Below are 20,004 nucleotides of genomic sequence, written 5' to 3' on the forward strand. Positions count from 1 at the left end.
AATCTCAGCAATTTTTAGAAAGAATATTCCTCCCACAAGTACTCTTTAAAAAGGTTTAAAGAGAAAGCACGTCCGTGTTCCCGGCTGCACTGGAAACCAGACGCTGTACGTCCGCAGCGGCGGTTCTGCTGCTCGCACGCTCCTTCTCAGAGGCGGTCCGGGCTTTGCGCAGACCTTACCTGGCGCGTTACCTGCACTCTTTCCACAGAAACGGAACAGAGGGACAGTCTGGGACGGACGGGTTCAGAGCACACGTGCCACCATTCTGCCAACGGAGGACAGAAGCTTTTCACAGTGTTCCAAAGCACGATTCTGCAGAATTCCATCATGTGCCATGAAAGCAAATAAAAAGCCGATACTTATCTTGGATTTAAAAACACGTTTTAGAGTGTGTTGCTTTTATTCAGTGGTCACACCAGGAGGCGTGATGGTAGGTACAGGTGCGTGGGGGAGTAAAGCTGCCTGAGCCCGCTTGGCGAACCCACGCCCGCTACGGGGGCCGCCCGGGCTTGGAGGAAGGCGGAGGGGCGGGGGCACGGCGGCACACGCGCGTGAAGGCCCAAGTGTGATGGGGGCGCTGGGCGGGGGTGGGGAGGGCTGCAGAGGGAGACGTTCCATCAGACTTTTCTCTTGGGTGTTAACTTTTTGGTCTACAAATTGGAAAGCAAGGCTCAGACTGAAATAAATACATTTATTCTGAGTAATGGCCATTATTGAGCACTGTCCACCAATGCTGCGCTGAGTGGGTGAGTGGGTGTTCCGCGGAGCAGCGACCCGGCCCGCCTCGCCGCAGGCGGAAGGCCGGCCCCTCCAGTCTGTGAGGGGAGCGGGCAGCGCCTTGCTGCTCCTCACGGGGGGAGGACGCGCCCCTCCTCGGAGAGGACAGCCAGGCTCAAGTCCCCGTGCTGGCTTCCTTAGTTGACCTTGTCCTGGAAGAGGTACAGGTTGTTGGTGGCGGCCACGGCGATAATGTTCTCCGCCGGGTGCCAGGCCGTGTGCAGGATCTTCTTATTGAAGTCCAGACTGTCCACACTAATCTCGTCCTTCTTTCTCTTACCGCCTGTACACACCTTCCGAGGCTTTAAGCTGGCTCGAGGCTTGCTGTTCTCCCGGGAAGCTTCCAGCGTGACGTCCCTCCGTGTATTCCGATCAAACATCCTGAAGAAGTTGTTGTAGGACCCCGTCATGATCGCACTGCTCAAGACAAGAAGAGAGAGTAACGCCTGTCAAGGACGAAGCACTCAACACCCCTGCCGCACGCGGGCCCAGCGCCCTGGACGCCCAGCGGGGTCACCTTCCCTCACCCCTCCTCCACCTGACAAGACCACTTCTAGAAATAAGGAACAACAGTAGGAACGGTCAGGAGAGACGTGCAGTGGAAACTCCCTCCTGAACTGCGTCTGCGCCACGTCAGCAAACACATCCAGTACAGAACAGAGAGGGAGAAGAGGAACAGCCACACTTTTTTTTTAAGTGATCTCTACACCCAACATGGGGCTCAAACTCATGCCCCGGAGATCAAGAGTCCTGTGCCCTTCTGACTGAGCCAGCCAGGCACCCCACATTAATGCATTTTTAAAAAGTAAAAAAACCCGACACAGCCATCTGTCCCAGCCATGAGGAACTGTGATTTATTTTCAGGTCCTGAACATTTCCAACTCTGTCAATGACTCAAAGTTGGTTTGTGTTCAGTGGACATTAGTCAGACTTCTCCCAGCACAACACACAGTAGCTCAAAGAATACTTTTTAATTCATTTTGATGTCAAAAAGTTCTTTCACAGGAAGCAACAAGAACACAAAGGGGAAAAGTCCTAGACCTTAGTGCGGGTCTCAGACGCTGCCGTGCCGCCCACGGTCTCATTTCTCCAGCATTAATTCTAATGGCTTCCGCCGTCTCTACAGTCGAAAACGTTTGTTACACTGGTACAAACTTCTGGTCTTTTTCTACAAAACTGAGAGGAAAATGGCTCTCAGCAAGTGCTGCCATGATTTGGCCCGTGGCCACCGCAGACAAGGAGGGGGTTCAGACCTTGCCCCGCGGACGGGGCGGATCCTGCTGGCAGCACAGCCCGGGCCCGGCAGCTCCCTGCAGTCTCCTCCTCCGAGCCCACGGCCTCCTGTCTCATCGAGGCACGGCTAGTGGCTGACCCTGACCGCAGGCAAACCCCTCATCATGGTCTGACTAAACTGCACCCAGAAAACAGGATCAACTCAGAAGACTACTCGCAGCTACCCTTATTCTGCTTCTGCTCTCGAATGCCGGGAGCACGCAGCGCCAGGGCCGCCCAGCCCAGGGCGCTCTCCGGCTCAGCCTCGTGGGCCAGACGACGTCCATGGCAGGCTGAGCAGGAAGCGCGCCCACGTGGAGCTTCCGTCCACGCTCCTCAAACTTAACTGAACCCGCCACAATTCCTCAGAACACAGACCGGTAAGATTCTTTCAGGAAGATGCTATTTTATTATCGGCACTGATTACAACTGCTGGTGCCTGGTAAAAACGAAAGCAGACCAACTTCAATACAGACTCATTACTCCTTTAGATTTTCTGACCGCCACGGCCGCATGGGAGGTGGGAGGTTGGCGTTCCCACTGCACTGGTCCAGTGACCCAAACCACACAAATGACCACCTTCCCAAGCACCTGGCCAGGTGGCATCCTGTTCCCTGGTGGCAAAGTGGACCCAGGAGCAAGTGGCTATGTCCATTTCTGCCAGACAACCTGAGCACAGCCAAGTAGTGCCACATGACCGCACGGTCCCGGGCAGAGTGCAGGTCTCCCTCCGCACCCCGCCCCCCGGCCCACCATCCCTCAACAGGTGCTCCCTGGCAAGAAGGCAGGGGAGCGTTTGCAGAGATGAAAGAACAGGTAAATGTTACTGGAAAGCTTTCGGATGTTCCTGGGGATGGGTAATTGAAGGGCATTTTTCAGTATTTTGGATATACCAAGCATAAAAAAAATACAGTGACTGCCCATCTACCCATAAGCCACTGCTAGCTCGGTCTAGAAAGACCGGTCTCCCACCCTGGGCCCCTAGCGGGACAGTCTAATAGTAGGGGAGGATCATTCCCGTACACGTTTACATCTCGAACAGTTACGCATTCTTAAAAACGCAACCATCTCGTACGTTCTAGATGACACAGAAATCATCGAATCATATTCTTCCAACAACATGCTTTCTTTGCTCTTTATCCTTGTGAGATCATCTATGGTTCTTAGTATTGCAGGTTATGAAGAGACAACAAGTTCCTTGTTCACTCACCCGACGGTGAACACTGGGCTCCTTCAGGGGTTCACTAGTTCCTGTTTCTGAACATGTTTTCTTACCTGTATGTGCACGAGGTTCCTGACCCACGTGGGCCGCTGCCAGTCTCCAAAGGGCCACGGTCAAGGCCACTGGCCCCCACCCCTCAGCCCGACATCCCCGTGGTTGTGAAAGCTCTGAGAGGGCATCCCGGTTGGTCTGACCTGCTGACTCCTACTGAGGACGAGCATTTTTATCCATTTTCTTCCCATTTATGAGCTGTCACTTTCCTATAGACTAAGAATTCTTTGCATATTCTGGATACTTCTCTCTTTGCCACTTATATCTGCTCTTGCAGGTTTCATTTTTATTGTTGTGTTCCGATATAAAGAAGTTTACCATGTAAATGTAGGTGAAGTTCCTACTGTTCTCTTCACTGTCTGGATCCGGAGCTTAAGAAGTCCGTAGTGCCCCGCGTGCGGGCGGTGCTCTCCCCCGGCTCTGGCCCAGCCTTTACAGCACTCAGAGCTTATTTACTCTGGCTGAGGGAGAGCTATAACCTGTCCCCCCGGCACAGACAACCAATTTAGACAAATCAGTATCGTTCAGAGTCAACATTCCTCAGCTTTGCTCGCAGGGCCGGGCCAGCGATGGCTGCCTGCCTCCCTGAGGTCTCACACCTGCTTTCTGAGTCTGCGTCCTTTCCCAGAAGCGCACCCTCTACATCTGTTTCGTGAGCTCCCATCAGGGTGAACTGCTCTCCATCTGAAAGCACCTTTATCGCACACACGTTCTGAGTGATCCCTGTCTCCACACACACCGCACGCTGACAGCAGCTTTGTCCCAGCACGCTGGAATGCGCACAAGGCGCCGCGTCACGCCACCCTCTGCGTGTCTGCTATGCTGAGCAGGCCGCGCTCAGCCTGACCGTCCGTTCTCCAAAGGAGTGTGTCAGTTTTTCCATGGCTGCTTTTAAGATCTTCTCTTTGCTTCTGGTGCCCTGTGATTTCATTCTGACACAGATGTGGATTTCTGTGCTTCCTGAATCCGTGTGCTCAGTCTTCCGTCAGCTACAGAAAGTTCCTGGCCGTGTCACACGTCCTCCTGGGCACGCCTCCACATTTTGCTGTATGGGCCCCACCCCCACCCCCGCAGGGTGCTCCTGACCTTTCTCGGGTCCCACCAGCCACTCCGCGCTGCGCCCTGGGCACCCCCAATGTTCTTCAGTTCACTAACCCAAGGTCTCTCTTGCTGCTCTGGATCTCCTACCAAGTCCACAGTGATTTTCAACCACTGTGTTTTTCATTTCTAAAAGTTCTGTTTGAGTCTTTGACAAACCTCCTAGGTCATTTTTAGGGGTCTTGTTTATGGTTCCTTCCATTAATCTGAAAATATTTTCAGCATTCGTATCTTATACTCTGCAACTTACGGTTCCAGTATCTGAATCCTCAGAGGTTAAGTTTTGTTGCTGTTTCTGACTTGTTCACAGTAGCTTTCCTATGGGTACGTGGTTGGTACTTTTTACCTGTACACTTATGTTTAACGGATTTTAATCTGGGGAAATCCTGAGTCCTGGGTGTAATGGGAGAGGCACACGGCCAGATTTTCAGTGGGTTTGCCGACAGTGTGACTCCTGAGTGCTCTCTCGCCGGGCTGAGCGTCAGGGCCCTGCAGTGTCCAAGCGCAGGCGTGCGTACACCTCTCTGCAGCAGCTCAGGGTGCGCTGGTTGTGACCCCAGCCCCACTGCTCGTGTGGCACTGCCTAGGCCCCTGGTGTTGCTGCTGGGGGACGTGGGAAGCGGATGACCGCATAAAGCACACGCTGCTTCGCGGGGCCGGGAGTCCGGCGCTGCCTCTGCTCCAGGAGGCTCCCGTCTGCCGCAGCGTCCGCGGAGCGCAAAGAGGTGGCAGTCGGTGTGGCAAGAGGGTAAAAGCCTGGATCCGAAGCAGTTTGCTCCTCTTGATGCCCAGAGCCCTGACTGCTCCGTAATGCTTGACTCCTCAGTTAGCTTTTCTAGATCATGGAGCCAGTCCAGACACAAACTCCACATCCTGGGAGGGAGGGCAGGCTGATAGTTCCACACCTCAGGGGATTTTTATGCTTCCCCTACCCCCTAAGGTGGCAGACACATTTCCCTTGGGACTCCCATCTGGACGTAGACGGATGATGCCTTTTCCATAATCCTTGAGTGTCTCACTGCGCGTGGACCCAAGGCTACAAGCGCACCAGCCCTCCGCTGTGAAAACCCAGCCAGCTGGGTCCTGGGACCAGATGCTCCCAGGCCAGCCCAGCGACCCGGGTTCCCTGGCCTTCTGCTTCCCGCCCCCTCTTCACCCTGGCCATCGTGCACTCTCCCTCGTTTATGTGTGTGCTCAATGACCCACGTGCACAGGCCCTCTGCCACTCACGTCCCACAGGGAGGCCCTACCTGACTCGCCTTTCTACTAAGGACGATGGGGGGACAGTCTCTTTCCAGCAACAGAAATGCACTGTGTTGTCTGAGATCGAAGACATGGCCCTCAGCAGTACTGCCGTTATTACCCTCCTCAGAGAACGTGCACAAAATAACCTACCAAGACACCAGAGATGCCACCTCCTGGAGGCCACCAGGACTTCACATCAGCCACCCCACCTGCTGTTCGAGCACAACCACCAGCGAACTCGGAGGGCGTTCTCCCCTCTTGTTCCCTCCAGAGGAAATGGCAAACTGGAACACGGCCATTCCACAGGCTTAGTGGTAAATCATTACCCCACGTCCTTCCTTCTCACTCATCTTGGAAATAATACAAAAAATACATGTATTTTGAAAATATTTTAAAAGCATTTTAAAAACCACCAAAAAGAACCTTAGTGCCACGTGTACTGTCTGAATACAGATGGGACCTAAGCGAGGGAATAGCTGCTCAGACGCCCTGTCGTCTCCACCTTGAACCTGCCGCTCGGCAGGCAGGCGGCCTGGAGAGCGCGACCCAGCAGCCCCCCGAGGCAGCCCCCCTGCACCCGGGGCCGGTCCACCACGACACGTGCCCTACCTGTCCGAACCGCTCCAGCAGCACTCGAACTTGTCGAAGATGCAGTCGTTTTCATACAGAGAACAAAGCTTGCTTCGCAGGTACTCGTGGACCTTAACGGAAGCACAGGAAGGTTAGAAAGCGCTGTGCGTAGGTGTGACGCCAGGCCTGCGCGGCGGCCTCACCTGGTGGGTCTCCACGGGCCGGCTCTCCATGTTGAGGTCCCACACCTTCACCGACAGGTAGTCTCGGGTCATCATGTACCGACCACTGTGACTGAATTGTACGTCGGAGATGGAGGAGATTATTTCTGAGAAGAAGGACCTACTGCTGGGATCTTCAGGTTCTTCAAAAACTGAAAAAAACAAAGTTTTCAGCTTCTGTTTAACGTGGGGACGCCTGGGTGGCGGAGTTGGGTTAAGTGATTTCAGCTCAGGTCCTGATCTCAGAGTTGTGGGATCGAGCCCTGTGTCAGGCTCTGCGCTCAGCGCAGAGTCTGCTTGGGATTCTCTCTCCATCTTCTTCTGCCCCTCGCCCCGCTCACTCTCTCTCTAAAAAAAAAAAAAACAAAAAACGAAACAAAACAAAAAACCACAAAAACAAAACAAAGCAAAAAACCTTCACAAAACAATAAACCGAGAGAACAAACCACGTTCAAGTCCCTAGGCCCTCCCTGGGGGCTGCAGACCGCACACCACTCACGCTTCTGGTCTTTCTGATCTCAGTATGTTTTCTGGCCTTCAACTTCTGAGCTTGAGAGACTTAGATGAAACGTCCCAGTGCCAGTTACTGCCAAGGGACAGCATCAGAAACACAGGCCCCCCAATCTCACTCAGACTCTGGAGCACTACATCCGTGCCTGAGGCCCCGGGCTGCGGCCTGGAAAAGCCCCTCAGGACACTCCCATGTGCCTTTTGGTCAAGAACCCCCGTGCTGACCACAGGCTGCTACCACAAACACCTGCGAGTCTGAGCAGCCCAGGCCCTGGCGAGCCACGTGCAGACCTGTCCCGTCCATATCACGGGATGATGAAGCGGCGTCACCTGGGAACACCGGGTCCAGACTGTAACCTCCAGAGTGGTCCCATATACCAAAGCCCGTCAGGAAAAGGGGTCTGTCTCTGCTGTTCAGGAGTCAAGCTCCACAGAACAAAACCGAATTACTACTTTTAGAAAGATTCCAGATGCTTCTTTAGCAGACCTTCCTTTCTCCTACAGGTTTTGCTTTCTAAGAAGCTCAACAGCCCTCCCCTGCGCCGCAGCAGGGACCTCAGAGGCTCCACCAGACCCCTGATCGCACCATCATGCCCTCAGCTCAGGAAACTTCGAGTGAGTACTTCCTCGTTTTAAGCTGCTTTAACTTTTTCTTTTAATGTAGAAACCCATGTTTCTTGGTTCTGCATTTGAAGTTAATTTTAAGCAAGCCAGTGGCAATACCAAGCATTTACTCAAACTATTTTGCTGACAAAAACTACTTTTGGTATCTAAAATGGTTTACTCAAGAACATTATCTTGAGGGGCCCCCAACTGTCTCAGTTGGTGGAGCGTGCGACTCTTGATCTTGGGGTTTTGAGTTCAAGCCCCACGTTGGGTGTAGATTACTAAAAACAACAACAGCAGCAACACAGGAATATTCTCTTGAAAGACACAGGCCAACGTTATACGAGGCTCACTCTTCCTTGCGGGAGTCCTACAGGAGGAATTCTCTGAAACACAGTTAGCTGCAGAAGAACGAGAGCACGGCAGAAAGGCTACTGAGAACTGGTGAGCGCAGCACATCTAACGCCGGGCGCCGCTGCGTTGCTACACGTCCTACGGCAAACGCTGCGGACCCAACGGGCCATGAGTGGATCTCACCAGAGGAGAGAAGTGTCACAGGAAGTGAAAATCGAAGGTACTTCCTCGGACAGGCTGGCGTGACCTGTCAACGGACTGTGAGGACCCATGAGCAGTTACCAGTACACAGTCCAGTCCCCACCACGGGACCTAATGCACGACACACACACTTCCGGTTTCCTATAAGGTCGGGCCTATTCTTTATGGCTAAACATAAAAACAAAACTTTCCTCACCTAGAAGAAACCAAGGCTCAGAGGATTAAAGCGCTAGAGCTTGGCCTGAGGGAACTGGCCCCAGTCCAGCACAGCTCACTGCGCACAGAGCCCATCCCGACAGCCGAGAACCGTCACGGGTGAGATGCGTTCTGGCAGCCTCGGCCGAGGTCCTAATGCACAGAGGTAGAGGCGACAGATGGCTCTCGGCTGGACCCAGCTAGGGAGTCCTCTGATGAAGCCCTGGGATTCTGGGCAGGAGGAACCCTACAGGCTGCCCCACCACGGGACGCCTCACGGCCCACGCGGTGCCAGCAATGGGCCACCAAAGAGCCACCCGGGGACTTAGGGTCAAAAGCCAGTCCTACGCTTGCATGGGTACAAGGAGACCAGAAGAAACGCTAAGTCTCTGGAGATGGTCTCAAGCCTGGAAACCAGGATTAACAGGAGACATCGCGGCCCTTCCAGGCACTTACACTTGGAGTGTCTGTCACACAGGGCTGAAGAGCGCATGTCACACAGCCGGACGGTCCCTTTGCTGCTGCTGTACACAAACACGTTGCACTGGTGCGGGTGGAACTCGGCCGCGGTGATCACCTCCGTCAGCTCCTCCATGTTCACGGGCTTGATGTCCACGATGTCTGGAGGCGCACAGTTAAGGCAGAGCGCTTGGCGGGCGTTAGTCCACATTCAAGCCCACGTCAGGTGCGCAGCACCCCGCAGCGAGGGCGCGAGCAGACACGCACAGCAGGCGCTCCTGGTAGGAGAAGCCGCGTCCCCACCAGGCCCGGGCCCACACACACGCACGCCCCGCCTGCGTCCTGCCGCGACCACAAACATTCCACGGGAGGACATCCCCAGCAAGATCAGATAAGCTCAACGATGTAAACAAGAAAAGGAAGCAAGCGGCCACTTGTGCAAAAATCCCATACCTATATCCATAAATTACACACACAAGAGAACTGCCAGATTCCAAAAGATTCTGCTTTTTCAAGAATCTTTTCTTGATCTGCCATCAAGAGCTCATTCTAAGCAGTTAGAACAGTGTTAACATTACAGCTCGCCAGACAGAGAAACCACGCAACTGAAGAAAACAAGGAAAGAGTAGAATTTGGCTTTGGGTCGGGATGGAACAAGAGGGTCCAGATGAACAGTTCCACTGAAACAAGTAAGAAACCTAACACCACAGCTCATCACTGGACACGAGACAGCAAGGCCGTGGCCCTTGAGGGGCTGGAGGCTCCCTGACAGACCGAGCAGCGCCCCCACTCACACCCATGGCCCGGTCTGCAAAGTTAGCCAGGAAGCAAGAAGCCCAAGGTGCGCGGAGGGGATGGCTGTCCGTGTGCAGACAGGCACAGCTGAACAAGGACGGGGGGCTGCGGCTCTGGGAGAAGCACGACCCGCTGCCAAAGCGCTCATGTCAGTGTCCCAAAGGTACTTCTAAGGTAACAGTATTAATAAACACAAGCACATATATGAAAGCGTTCTGTGTTTCATAACCTAGGTCACAAGGAAGGGCATCTAAAACATGATTGTGCGACAAAATTTTGTAAAGGCAACGAAAAGTATGACTGCATACACAAATCATTTATGAATTACAGTTCTCACAAATCACGAAGAAAAAAGATGAGATTCCAACAGGAGAAAAATCACAAAGGATGGTAAAAAAAATTCACACTAACAGACAGTAAATTAACAGAAGATACTTAAACTCATCTATAATCAGATAAATTAAAAATGGCCTTATTTTGGTTTTACTGATGTGAAAAATTATTTTAAAGAGGGCCCAGGGTTCTGCTAAAACAAATACTCCGAGGCAGTGGGAGCCCCCACGTCTCAAAGCCTGCATGGAGGCTGGTGTCCTGCGGACCGAGGCTCACAGATGCGCACGAGGGGTGGCAGCGGAGCGGCTCGGGGCACTGCGTCCATGGCGCCGAGTGCGTACAACCCATCCTGCAGCTGCGAGCGGGGAAGATGGTTCTACTGCGTCAAGAGACGACGAGGCCAGCGGCAGGGGCTTTCGGACGTGCCCCAGGCCCTGTGCTACCAGCTCTGCGCCCACGGGCTCTTGGGTTCCACACAACTACAGGCAGCAGGGAGTGCGGGTTTACGGAGGAAGAGGAAGGCCTGGGCTGACACAGGGCCGTCACGTAATTAAGGTCTTCGAGCACAACTCGGGCCCCCGACACCCCCGAGGGCTTGGAACTTCATTACCACCGTGTAGAGGATGAGCCCCGTTGTTCTTAAAACATAAACTTCCTAATACACACATAAAAACTGCCTACAACGGTTATCTGTGGAGGGTGGGATTTGGGGGGGTGGGGGAGAACCTCCTCTGAATTACCTGCATTTTGTTCAAAATGGTCACATACTAATAGAAGAAAGAAGGATTTAAGATGTAAGAGTTTAAGGAGAATAGAGAGAAAGCAGGGAGCACGGGCATGAGCCTGGAAGACAGGAAGCTGTGCCAAGCTGCACAAGGAGGAGGGAGACCCAGCAGGCAGCCGTCAGCACGCGCTCCGCGCCTCGTGTCCCGGCGGCGCCGCACGGATGGCAGAATCGTGCGCTCTTCCCATAAACTAAGTCATCACATTAAGTACATAACCACAGCAAGTACAAGGACATCAGACAATAAAAATCCAGTGTGAAATGCTAGAGTTTAAAACACCACATACACTTCATTTCATGGATTTTCTTGAGTACAAGGGAGTGCGCACACATGCCAAGCCCCGTCTTGGCTGCAGCCCAAGCGACCCGAGGACATCTGTGCCACTCTGGTCGGCCCGACATCGCTCCCAAACGTGGGAAATCCTGACTGATGCCCCTCGATGTGCACATAAGACAGGGCTCTCATTTCTGGAAAAATCAACAACTTTTAACATGAGCGAATAACCAGTCGCACGTAGATTTTCACCGTAACGGTAACCGTACCGCTGTAGCATTCTTGAGAGAGATGAATGTTTGAATATTCCTTAACAGCTTGTCTTCTATAACAGAACTCTCACATGATCAGTCACTCCTCGGGCTGTGTAACTAACCACCACTCTAACCAAAGTCAGTGTCTTCTATCCTAGTACCTACTAGCCAGTTTGTGTTGGGGGCAAGGGACCAAGGCTACACTGAACCTCCAGATACACACTATTTAAAATCGTCGCTCACAAACCTGGGAGGGCAATGGACTTGAGGTCATTCTCATTTTGTAGAGAACTCTCCCCAAAGGTAGAAAGCAGTTTCCATTCTTCGGGACACGTTAAATCAGAGAACTTACACCACAGCCTACCACGCAGCAAGCCATGTTTCGAGCTGTAGACTCAGATGCAGAAACACACATGCACTGAGAACTTCCCTGAAGAACAAACCTATGAATGATGCCAAGACAGCCATCTGATGAAGGATACTAAAACTTCTATCTGTGATTTCTAAATGCCATAGATTAATTCTCAGGTCATCTGCAGAAAGATATGTTTCATGATCACTATTTACTGAAATGGAATTTATATGATATGTGTGAGCATTTGCAAAAATTCGTCGTGGACTTGCTTCTACCATAAGATCCATGGGCTTCAATATTGGAACCTAAAAATGGAAGGAAATAGGAATTCAAAACAAAGATCACCAGAACATAAAATTACAACACTTACAGCAGAAAGCAAAAAACAACACATCTATATTCCCAGCGAGCTGAGAGTTCCGTACAGGCACACTACCCCAAATAAGCCGTGAGCAGAGCCGTGCAAACAGGTCGCGGACGGGGTCCTGTCCCTCCCTGCGGCAGGTCTGTTCTTGCTGAGGGCCAGGCCACATGGGCATGGAAACAGACCGCCTCCAGGGCGCGGGCGCCTCTAATGGTGGGGCTTCACGGTCTGTCCCAAAGCCACGGTGAGCTCGTGGGACGCGGTCAAGGACCACCCCTGCCCCTCCCTGCAGCTGCTGCCTTGCAGAGTGACAGTCTGAGCCGCCTCAGTGCCCTGGTGGTCTGCTGCTCAGTGCACATGCCGAGTGCCGCCAGGGAGGGGTGCAGGGGTGGGAGAGCGCACAGGAAGGGCCCCCAGAGAGCTGGTGAGGCGCCCGCTCCATCTGCTGCTGGCCACGTGGGCTCGTCAGCCTGAGAGCTCATGCAGCAGTTCACTTCTCTGGCAGAGACAGCTTCTGGTGTGCATAATATGCTTCAGTGAGAGTGTTTTTTAAAAGGGACACAAAAACCCACGTCTGTGCTGGGCACTGCGGTCAGGGAATAGGACCTCTACACCACTGTGCAGACCGTGGAGTCAGCCCGGCAACAGGTGAGAGCAAGGGCCCGGCCTGAGCACACCTATACCACCACGAGAGGCAGGGGCGCCATCGTGGGTGATCGCGTCCACACGTGAGAAAGGAGAACAAGAGTCCCAACATCACTGACATCTAGTGGGAAAGAAGGCAGGAGCTTAAAAGCAAGATGAAAAATTAACAGTAGTAACTCTGTTACTTTTCTAATTAAGAGCCAAAGGGAGCACCTGGAAAGGCTAGGAGGAGAGCTCTCCTATTGACTTCTCTGCCCAAAAGTCTGCAAGAATGAGCGTGGGGGAACACGCATAAGTACTCCCTTCATTTTCAACCAGCTAGGTGCTGACCCCACGCTGGCGTTCTCTGGCGCAGAGCTGTCTGTCCTGCAGGGCGCAGGGCAGACCACCACAGCCCTCTGACGAGTCTCTAAGTGATCAAAACACAGGACAACTCTCAGGCTAGGACAGAAAGGCTCCTCCTAACTAAATCCCTGTTCTGGCACTAAAAATGTAAGAGGACAACAATTTAAAAAGAGCAATATTTTGACTCCTACTCAGCTAAGTTTAGACAAATAGTCCTTTTTTAGCTTTTAGAGAGACAATTAAGAAATCAAATACGGGCCTAAAGTGACAAAGGTCAACTTACAGCCTGTGACTCTGAAATCACAGTGTGTTCCTAACAGCTGTTTCTAATGAAACGACACTTCGGCCCAGTTAGACCAAGTGTATCTAGGGGACTGTATCAAAGAGCCTCTGAATAAAGGGGACACTGAGCCCACCAAGACCTGTGGGTTGTCCAGCAGGCACGTGAGCATCTGGTGTGGCGAAGAAGGCTGAGAGCGGGGGCTGTGTGTTCGGCAGGAGGCCGTGAAAGCGGCGGGGGACAGACAGAGACCAGGGCACCCAAAGCCTGCTCTGTTCGGCCACACTCGGGAGTTTCACATGTTGGCAGCCGGAGTGCGAGAGCTACTGTCACTCCCTGTGGTTTATCATTGCCACATGGATGTGGAAGGGCCTGGTGGCAGAGAAACCACCGGTGTTCAGATCAAAACATCCTGGTTCAAATCAGGGTTTTAGAAACTCGCCCTGAGTCAATCACATTGCTTCTCTGTGTCAACCCCCTGGCCGTGCGGTGACACTTTGGACGCAAAAGTCTACGAAGACACGGACCCACCTGCGCTTCCCTCAGCAACGCTGCTGTCCCCCGCGCCCTGGGGAGCACTGCCCCCGCGCCTGGGCTGTGGCGGTCCTGTGCGCCCGCCATCCCAGCACCCCGTGTGCACCCGGCACGCAGAGCTCGGGGAACGGAACTGAGACAGACCCGGGCGCTCTGTGCCTAGCGTCACTATGGCCTCTGCAATGGGGTGTCCTTCCCTGGAGCACCTTACTACTAACCCGTGACATGTTCACCAATGAGGTCTTCACTTGATAAACAATATTCAGCAAAGCTTTTAAACCCTGTTAAAAAACAAACCAGGGCACCTGGGTGGCTCAGTTGGTTGGGCGACTGCCTTCGGCTCAGGTCATGATCCTGGAGTCCCTGGATCGAGTCCCGCATCGGGCTCCCTGCTCGGCAGGGAGTCTGCTTCTCCCTCTGACCCTCCCTCTCTCATGCTCTCTGTCTCTCATTCTCTCTCTCTCAAATAAATAAATAAAATCTTTAAAAAAACAAAAACAAAAAAAACAAACCAGCCAACCAACAATTTTCACACGCATGGGGCAATGGTTTTAGGGAACACCTCAGGACTAAGGCCAGTGCTGGTCTTCCTGCTCCCGTCCTGTGCATGCGGCACGTCCTGGCGCCCCACCTCCCTTCCCGTATCTCATCTCGTCTCACATGCCCTCCAGGGTGTGCACCACTGGGCAATGACCTGACTCAATTTCACAGATGTTACAATGTGAACCAAATCTAGGTATCAGAACTGATGAAGATGGTCGTGTCACAGGGTGCCCAGGGATACCAAAAAGGGAGTGAAGAATTAGCAATTAGAAAAGGAAGTGATGATACTATGGACTGACAGGCAAAGAATTCTGAAAGCTCAGAGTGTGCCTCAGCTAACTGAGGAAATGCCATGAAAGCCCGGGCAGCGTGCAGCTCATCTCGCCTCCGCAGTCCACGCGGCTTCATCCCGGGCACCATTCTGAGTCCCACGGGGACCTCACCACCACCAATGTGCTACTTACAACCTTTGTAGTGAAAGGCAGTTGACACACTAAGAAAGATCTGTTGTAGGATTAGACCTGAGTCTTTAGTATCATTAGATTTTCTGAAGTTACTGTGTAACTTCCTGCTTATGTGAAATATGAAGAATCCCAACTCTAACACACAGATACACTGATGACTACAATTACAAACAGCTTCCATGAACCAAGAGGGCAGATGTCACAGCAGTCCTACTCAGCGGTCTTCTCTACACAGCTGACTTACGCACCGTCCCCGATTAACTAGGAAGAGAACTGGGTAGTTTGAGGAAAGGCAGCGTGTACCCGCAGTGCTGTAATTCGAAATGGGTCTCGAAGCCGTCCATCTTCATCTTTCAAGTTATAACCTTCTGCTCTTTTGTCCCGTTCGCTTATTTTCCATAATTTAATAGTTTTATCTGAAAATAAAAACCTTAGTGTCCATATTAAAAGAAAAACTGTATCATGCACCACTATTAGTCGAGTATTACATTAGAAAACTGTGTGGTTCTATGTTGATTGGTAAGCTACGGGACTCTGAAGGTTACTTTCCAGTTACGGATAAACCTGGACATTCTCTTTGCACAGTAAGTAAACTGTGGAAGCCTGTGCTGTGGCAGTAGCACACGGGGAGTATGTGTGCACACTCACTTTTGTATACTTTAAGTTTTCAGCCTACCACCTGCTACCTAGCTAATAATTTACCTTCTCCCCAAAGTTTAAAGCAGAAACTACTTCTAGAAGGGGTTAAAGTAAAAAGTAAAGTAAAAATGTGCTACACCCAGCAAATTAAAAATAAAATCCTAAATCAAATAACCACTTAAAACAAAAAAAAAAGCTCTTACCATTTGTAGAGAGTAGAAAATGAGCAGCATTCTGTTGTGGTAACCACCTAATTTTATTAATTTTTTCCTCAATTTCTAGACTTTTCAAATAGTCAAACTCTGGTTCATGACTTTGAAAGGTACTGTAAACATTGTATTCTCCCCTAGAGTGAGGGCGACTTTTGTTCTGCAAGGAAACATGAGCTGGGTTAATGAACAAAGCACAGTGCAGAGAAAAATGCAGTACTACCAATTTGAATATAAAATGACCACACACATTTTAAAAGTTAAAGAAATCCTGGGTTAAAAATTATCAGAGGACACTCCAAATTAATTTACTTGGAAAAAACCAGTAACAGATGATTTCGCAGACCTTCTCTCCTGCTCCCGGGTGCGCACTCCCGGGCAGGGTCTGCGGATCAGCCTGCTGCCTGCACAGGACGAGGCTCCATCACGTATGCGCGTTTTCTGGAGGGGCTGGTGGGCCCATGGAGGGGGCAGCACTGTGCAGCGTGGTGCCGAGCGGTCTGCGCCGAGCCCTGGAACAGCCCGCCAAGACAACACTCGCACCCCCACCCCCGGAGGAGGACGACTGAATGGTGCTTGGGCGGTGACCAGCACCAGCAGAGGACCCCTGTGATGGAATTTTTAACACACGTAAAACAATTCTATATGTTACAGTAAAAGTAGAAAAACATGCTTGGGAAGATGCATGATGTCTTCAAAATAGTAACCAACTCTGGGAAGGCAGGCAGAGTGAGAAGGTAAATTTGGGAACAAAGCTGGAAGACAAAATAGGGAGAGCACAACGGGCGCCTCATCTACCTGCCGAGGGCTTGCTTTTCTTTTAGGAAAGAGGAAAACCTAGGTGGTGGGTTCATAAATGTATTTTTATTAATCTCTGAAATCTTCTGTATCCAAAATGACATTTTCTATGAAACAGTAAAAATATCACATAACTAAAAACCAAGGACACCAAGATTTTGTTTAATTTTTGCTATATAATCAGCATCTAAAATCTTACGTTTTTATACTTTAGGCTGTGTGTCAAGGAAATTGAAAGAAACAGAAGAACATTTATGTCTAGATTTCTTGGTATTTCTGAATTAAGATCACCTATTATGAGAAAACATCCCCCCAGCTCCCTGAAACTCTCCACCACATGGCTTTTTATGTGCCGCACACTCCTGGAAACCATGCATGGACCCCAGGATGTAGGACATGGTTTCCACGCCTGGCTGTGTTAGGTGCATTAACTCTTTCTTCAGGCCCGCACCCCTCTCTACGAGAAAGCAGGAAACACCAGCAGATGGTCTACCTTGCTAATGAGAAAGAAATTGAAATCTTCAAAAAAGAACAATCTGTGGCATCAATGAGTGTTTCTGTGAGAACGGTGAGAAAACAATATTAACAACTATATGTGGCACCCACCCCATGGGCCACCTGCCCTTCCCGGCCACGCTCCCCAAGAACCGCAACAGACGCTCCTCATGCTGCAGGCCCGTCTTCCTGTTGTGAACTGCACCAACCCCCACCCCCAACACCTAAAACCTCCATCCAACAGGCTGAGGCCCCGCGTCAGCCTCCGAGGATCCCCAGGCAGTGAGTGGTCTCCACGCTCTGTCCAGGGAGAGGTAAGAACAGATAAGGCGGGAGGAAGGGCCTTGAGGAAGACTTGCTTGCCCATGGCAGCTGGGTCCCGAGGAGAGAGCAGAGCCAGGGCCGCCGAGGCTGCCAGCCTGAGGCACTGGGAGCAGGATGGGCAAGGACAGGGAGATGGTGGAAAGTGCATTTTGGTTTCAGACACACTGAGTGCTGGTGTCAGAACTACCCAAATTGAGTAATTTGCACGATGAACTGCAGAGCGGAAGCATGTCCCTAAACTCTGCTCACCTCAGACTGACAACGTTGGGCTTCCCGAAACAGAGGGCTCTGCCACTAAGAAGAAAAAAAGCACGAACGTCACACTGCTAACTATGGTCCCTGCCTCGCGTCATGTGCACACCCCAAACTTTCTGATGGCTCCCTCTCGCCGCGATCCCCTGGCCTGACACCCACGCCACCTTCGCAGTCCAGCACGGCCCTGCACTGTCCTCACACCCTTGTGCCTCCCAGAGGCCTGTGCCCTGGGGCTCCGCAGGGGGGCAGTGGCTGCTGAACTGAGAGCCTGGAAAAACCCAAGTCCACGGTGAGGGTTATATATGGCAACCACCAAAATACTTTAAAAGCAGATGGAATATGAAGGCTCTTTTTATGTTAACGAAAACATGAAGAAAAAGATGGGATAAAAAGTTGCCCAGGGTTTATTAAGTTGCAGATGGCCGGGTTTATCAACAATGTCAACAACCCGCTGCTGTATGAATCTGCTCCTTCACATTATTAACCATGATTTAATACATCTTAACTAAACACTTCATGCTACAGGTTCTCAAAATTGTGACGCCCAACGTATTTTGTAACAAGATGCTCGTTTTACTATAATCTATCTCACATTTGAAGCTAGTATTTTTTAGGTTTAAATGATGACTCACAAAAATGAGAAAAATTTCATTTTCTATAAGAATATCATTAAAATGGCAAACTTTAAGGAGCTAAAAGTGAACTCTTAAATTTAAGACAGCTATGACTCAGCAATCTGCTAAATAATCCTTCTACTAAAAGTAATAAACATAGTTCTTTTTAAGCAGCACCATGTAAAAATCTACCTCTGGGACAGAATGCAAAATTATAAACTTATCAAATCATCTGTGAAGATCTAGAAAGACTAATGACAATATATTCCACAAAAGAATTCTCACCATCTCAAATAAAAAAAAATAGGATTAAAAAAGTTTTTAAACCTACGTGGACATAATCAAAATTAGAGCTGCAACAGGTATATTTGAACGATGAGATGTTGGCGCTCCCTAAATCTCTTCCCACTGACCAACGCAGTCCTTCACTTTGACTGGGAGGCCCCAGGGCCCACCCTCCACACATGCCCCCCAAGCGCCCCTCTCTGGCACAGCAGGGCTCACATTTGCTGCCACGCAGATCTACTGGAAGGGAACAAGGGCCCACTAGATGCCATACCAAAGTTTTACCACAAAAATGTAGAGACTAGAATCTGGAGATGGGAAAGTAACTGCCCACAGACCTGCCTGGACACAGACAAGGGGCCCTGTGTGTGAAGCCGTCAGAACCGAGGCTGGGCCGCGCCGTGGTTCTTGCCCAGAATATCTGCACAACAGACCAGCAGAGCAACAGGCTGTCTTGCTTCCTTCCTCAGCACTCGTCACAAACTCTAATGAGGCTCCCCAGAAATAAGGGGGGGCTGGCAAGGCCTGGTTCTACCTCCCATTCTCCTCTTATGCATAACTGAAAAAGATGGGTTTCTCTGCTCTTTCCCCCCAAAAGAGGGAGTGACCTACAAAACGGCTCATGAGTGCGAGTCATCTGTGGGGCCCTCCAGGCCCCGTTCTGAGGACTCCTTCCTCTCAGCACTGACAGTGGGGCCCTCAGAGGGCATGGAAGAAGCAGGCTGCTCACCTCTGACTGAGGAGGGAGAGAATTCATGGCCCCCCAGTACACACAGACTCTTCCCCAGGGGCCATTCAGAGCACACTGCAGTGCTGGACAATAGGGCTGGGGGCCAGCACCTCCAGGGCTGCTGAAGTGATTCTCACCCACAGCCACTTTAATTAATTACAGGACGAAAGCAGAGAGATGCAGCACTCCACCACCCCACATCCTTCATCTGGTCCTCACGACAGCCTGTGGGTAGGGCAAGGACTCTCCTCTCCCGAAGACAAGGGCACAGGGGACTCCATCGGAGCTCAGTGGTTGGACGTCAGTGGGCGGAAACACAGATCTTCTTGCTCACCCAAGATAAGCAGCTTCTATACGGTTAATGTGACGTAACCGAATCTAAGTGAAGTCAGCAGCTGAGAAAGTGCCCGTGTTTCCCTCCTTCCAAGTGACATGAGAAAAGCTGGCTTTCATTTGGCTTGTGCACTGTGAATCACTGACCTCTTGTTCCCGCTGAAAAATAACAACTCTGCCGCCCTTGTCTCCCGTTGCAAGAAGATCTCCAGAGTAATTAAATTCAACAGTTGAGATGATGTCAGCTGTCAATAAAATACAGAAGCAATTTACCAGATTATGATTTTGAAAGGAGTCATAATCAATATCAAAGGTCAATAAAAAAGGTTCAAAAGACAGACAGACACATATAAAACTTTCTCCCTGGATAAAGCAAAATCTTCATGGGAAACTTGTCTTTACCAAGCAGCCAATTCCAGTTGTGGCACCCAGAGCCCAAGAGCACGTATGGGCTTATGAGTTTTGCTCAGTGGATTGAATGCTCAGTCCCTAGGGCACCAGGATTTATTTAGACTGCATTGTCTTGATATAAAGATATCGAGTAAAAATTTAGAAAATTAATTTTGAAAAG

The 20,004-nt window shown here is 51.0% G+C and overlaps 1 protein-coding gene across 4 annotated transcripts in view; it reads right to left on the bottom strand.

The window, feature by feature from the left end:
- Window positions 1–677: 677 nt before the first annotated feature.
- Window positions 678–20,004, bottom strand: part of PPP2R2D (protein phosphatase 2 regulatory subunit Bdelta) — a 55,258-nt gene continuing 35,931 nt past the window's right edge. For 2 of the 4 annotated variants that reach the window (XM_036070118.2, XM_036070120.2), the window contains exons 3-10: window positions 19,581–19,678; window positions 15,594–15,759; window positions 15,055–15,167; window positions 11,704–11,881; window positions 8,779–8,943; window positions 6,439–6,608; window positions 6,275–6,366; window positions 678–1,194 (exon numbers count right to left, since the gene is read on the bottom strand). In XM_036070118.2, the coding sequence (XP_035926011.1) occupies window positions 915–1,194; window positions 6,275–6,366; window positions 6,439–6,608; window positions 8,779–8,943; window positions 11,704–11,881; window positions 15,055–15,167; window positions 15,594–15,759; window positions 19,581–19,678 (1,262 nt within the window). In that variant the 3' untranslated portion in view covers window positions 678–914. Of the gene's footprint in view, window positions 1,195–6,274; window positions 6,367–6,438; window positions 6,609–8,778; window positions 8,944–11,703; window positions 11,882–14,999; window positions 15,024–15,054; window positions 15,168–15,593; window positions 15,760–19,100; window positions 19,479–19,580; window positions 19,679–20,004 lie in introns of those variants that run through there. The other 2 variants (XM_036070121.2, XM_078076958.1) reach the window with 2 other exon arrangements.

The sequence above is a fragment of the Halichoerus grypus genome, chromosome 7 (assembly GCF_964656455.1).
Source record: "Halichoerus grypus chromosome 7, mHalGry1.hap1.1, whole genome shotgun sequence".
Taxonomy (NCBI): Eukaryota; Metazoa; Chordata; class Mammalia; order Carnivora; family Phocidae; genus Halichoerus; species Halichoerus grypus.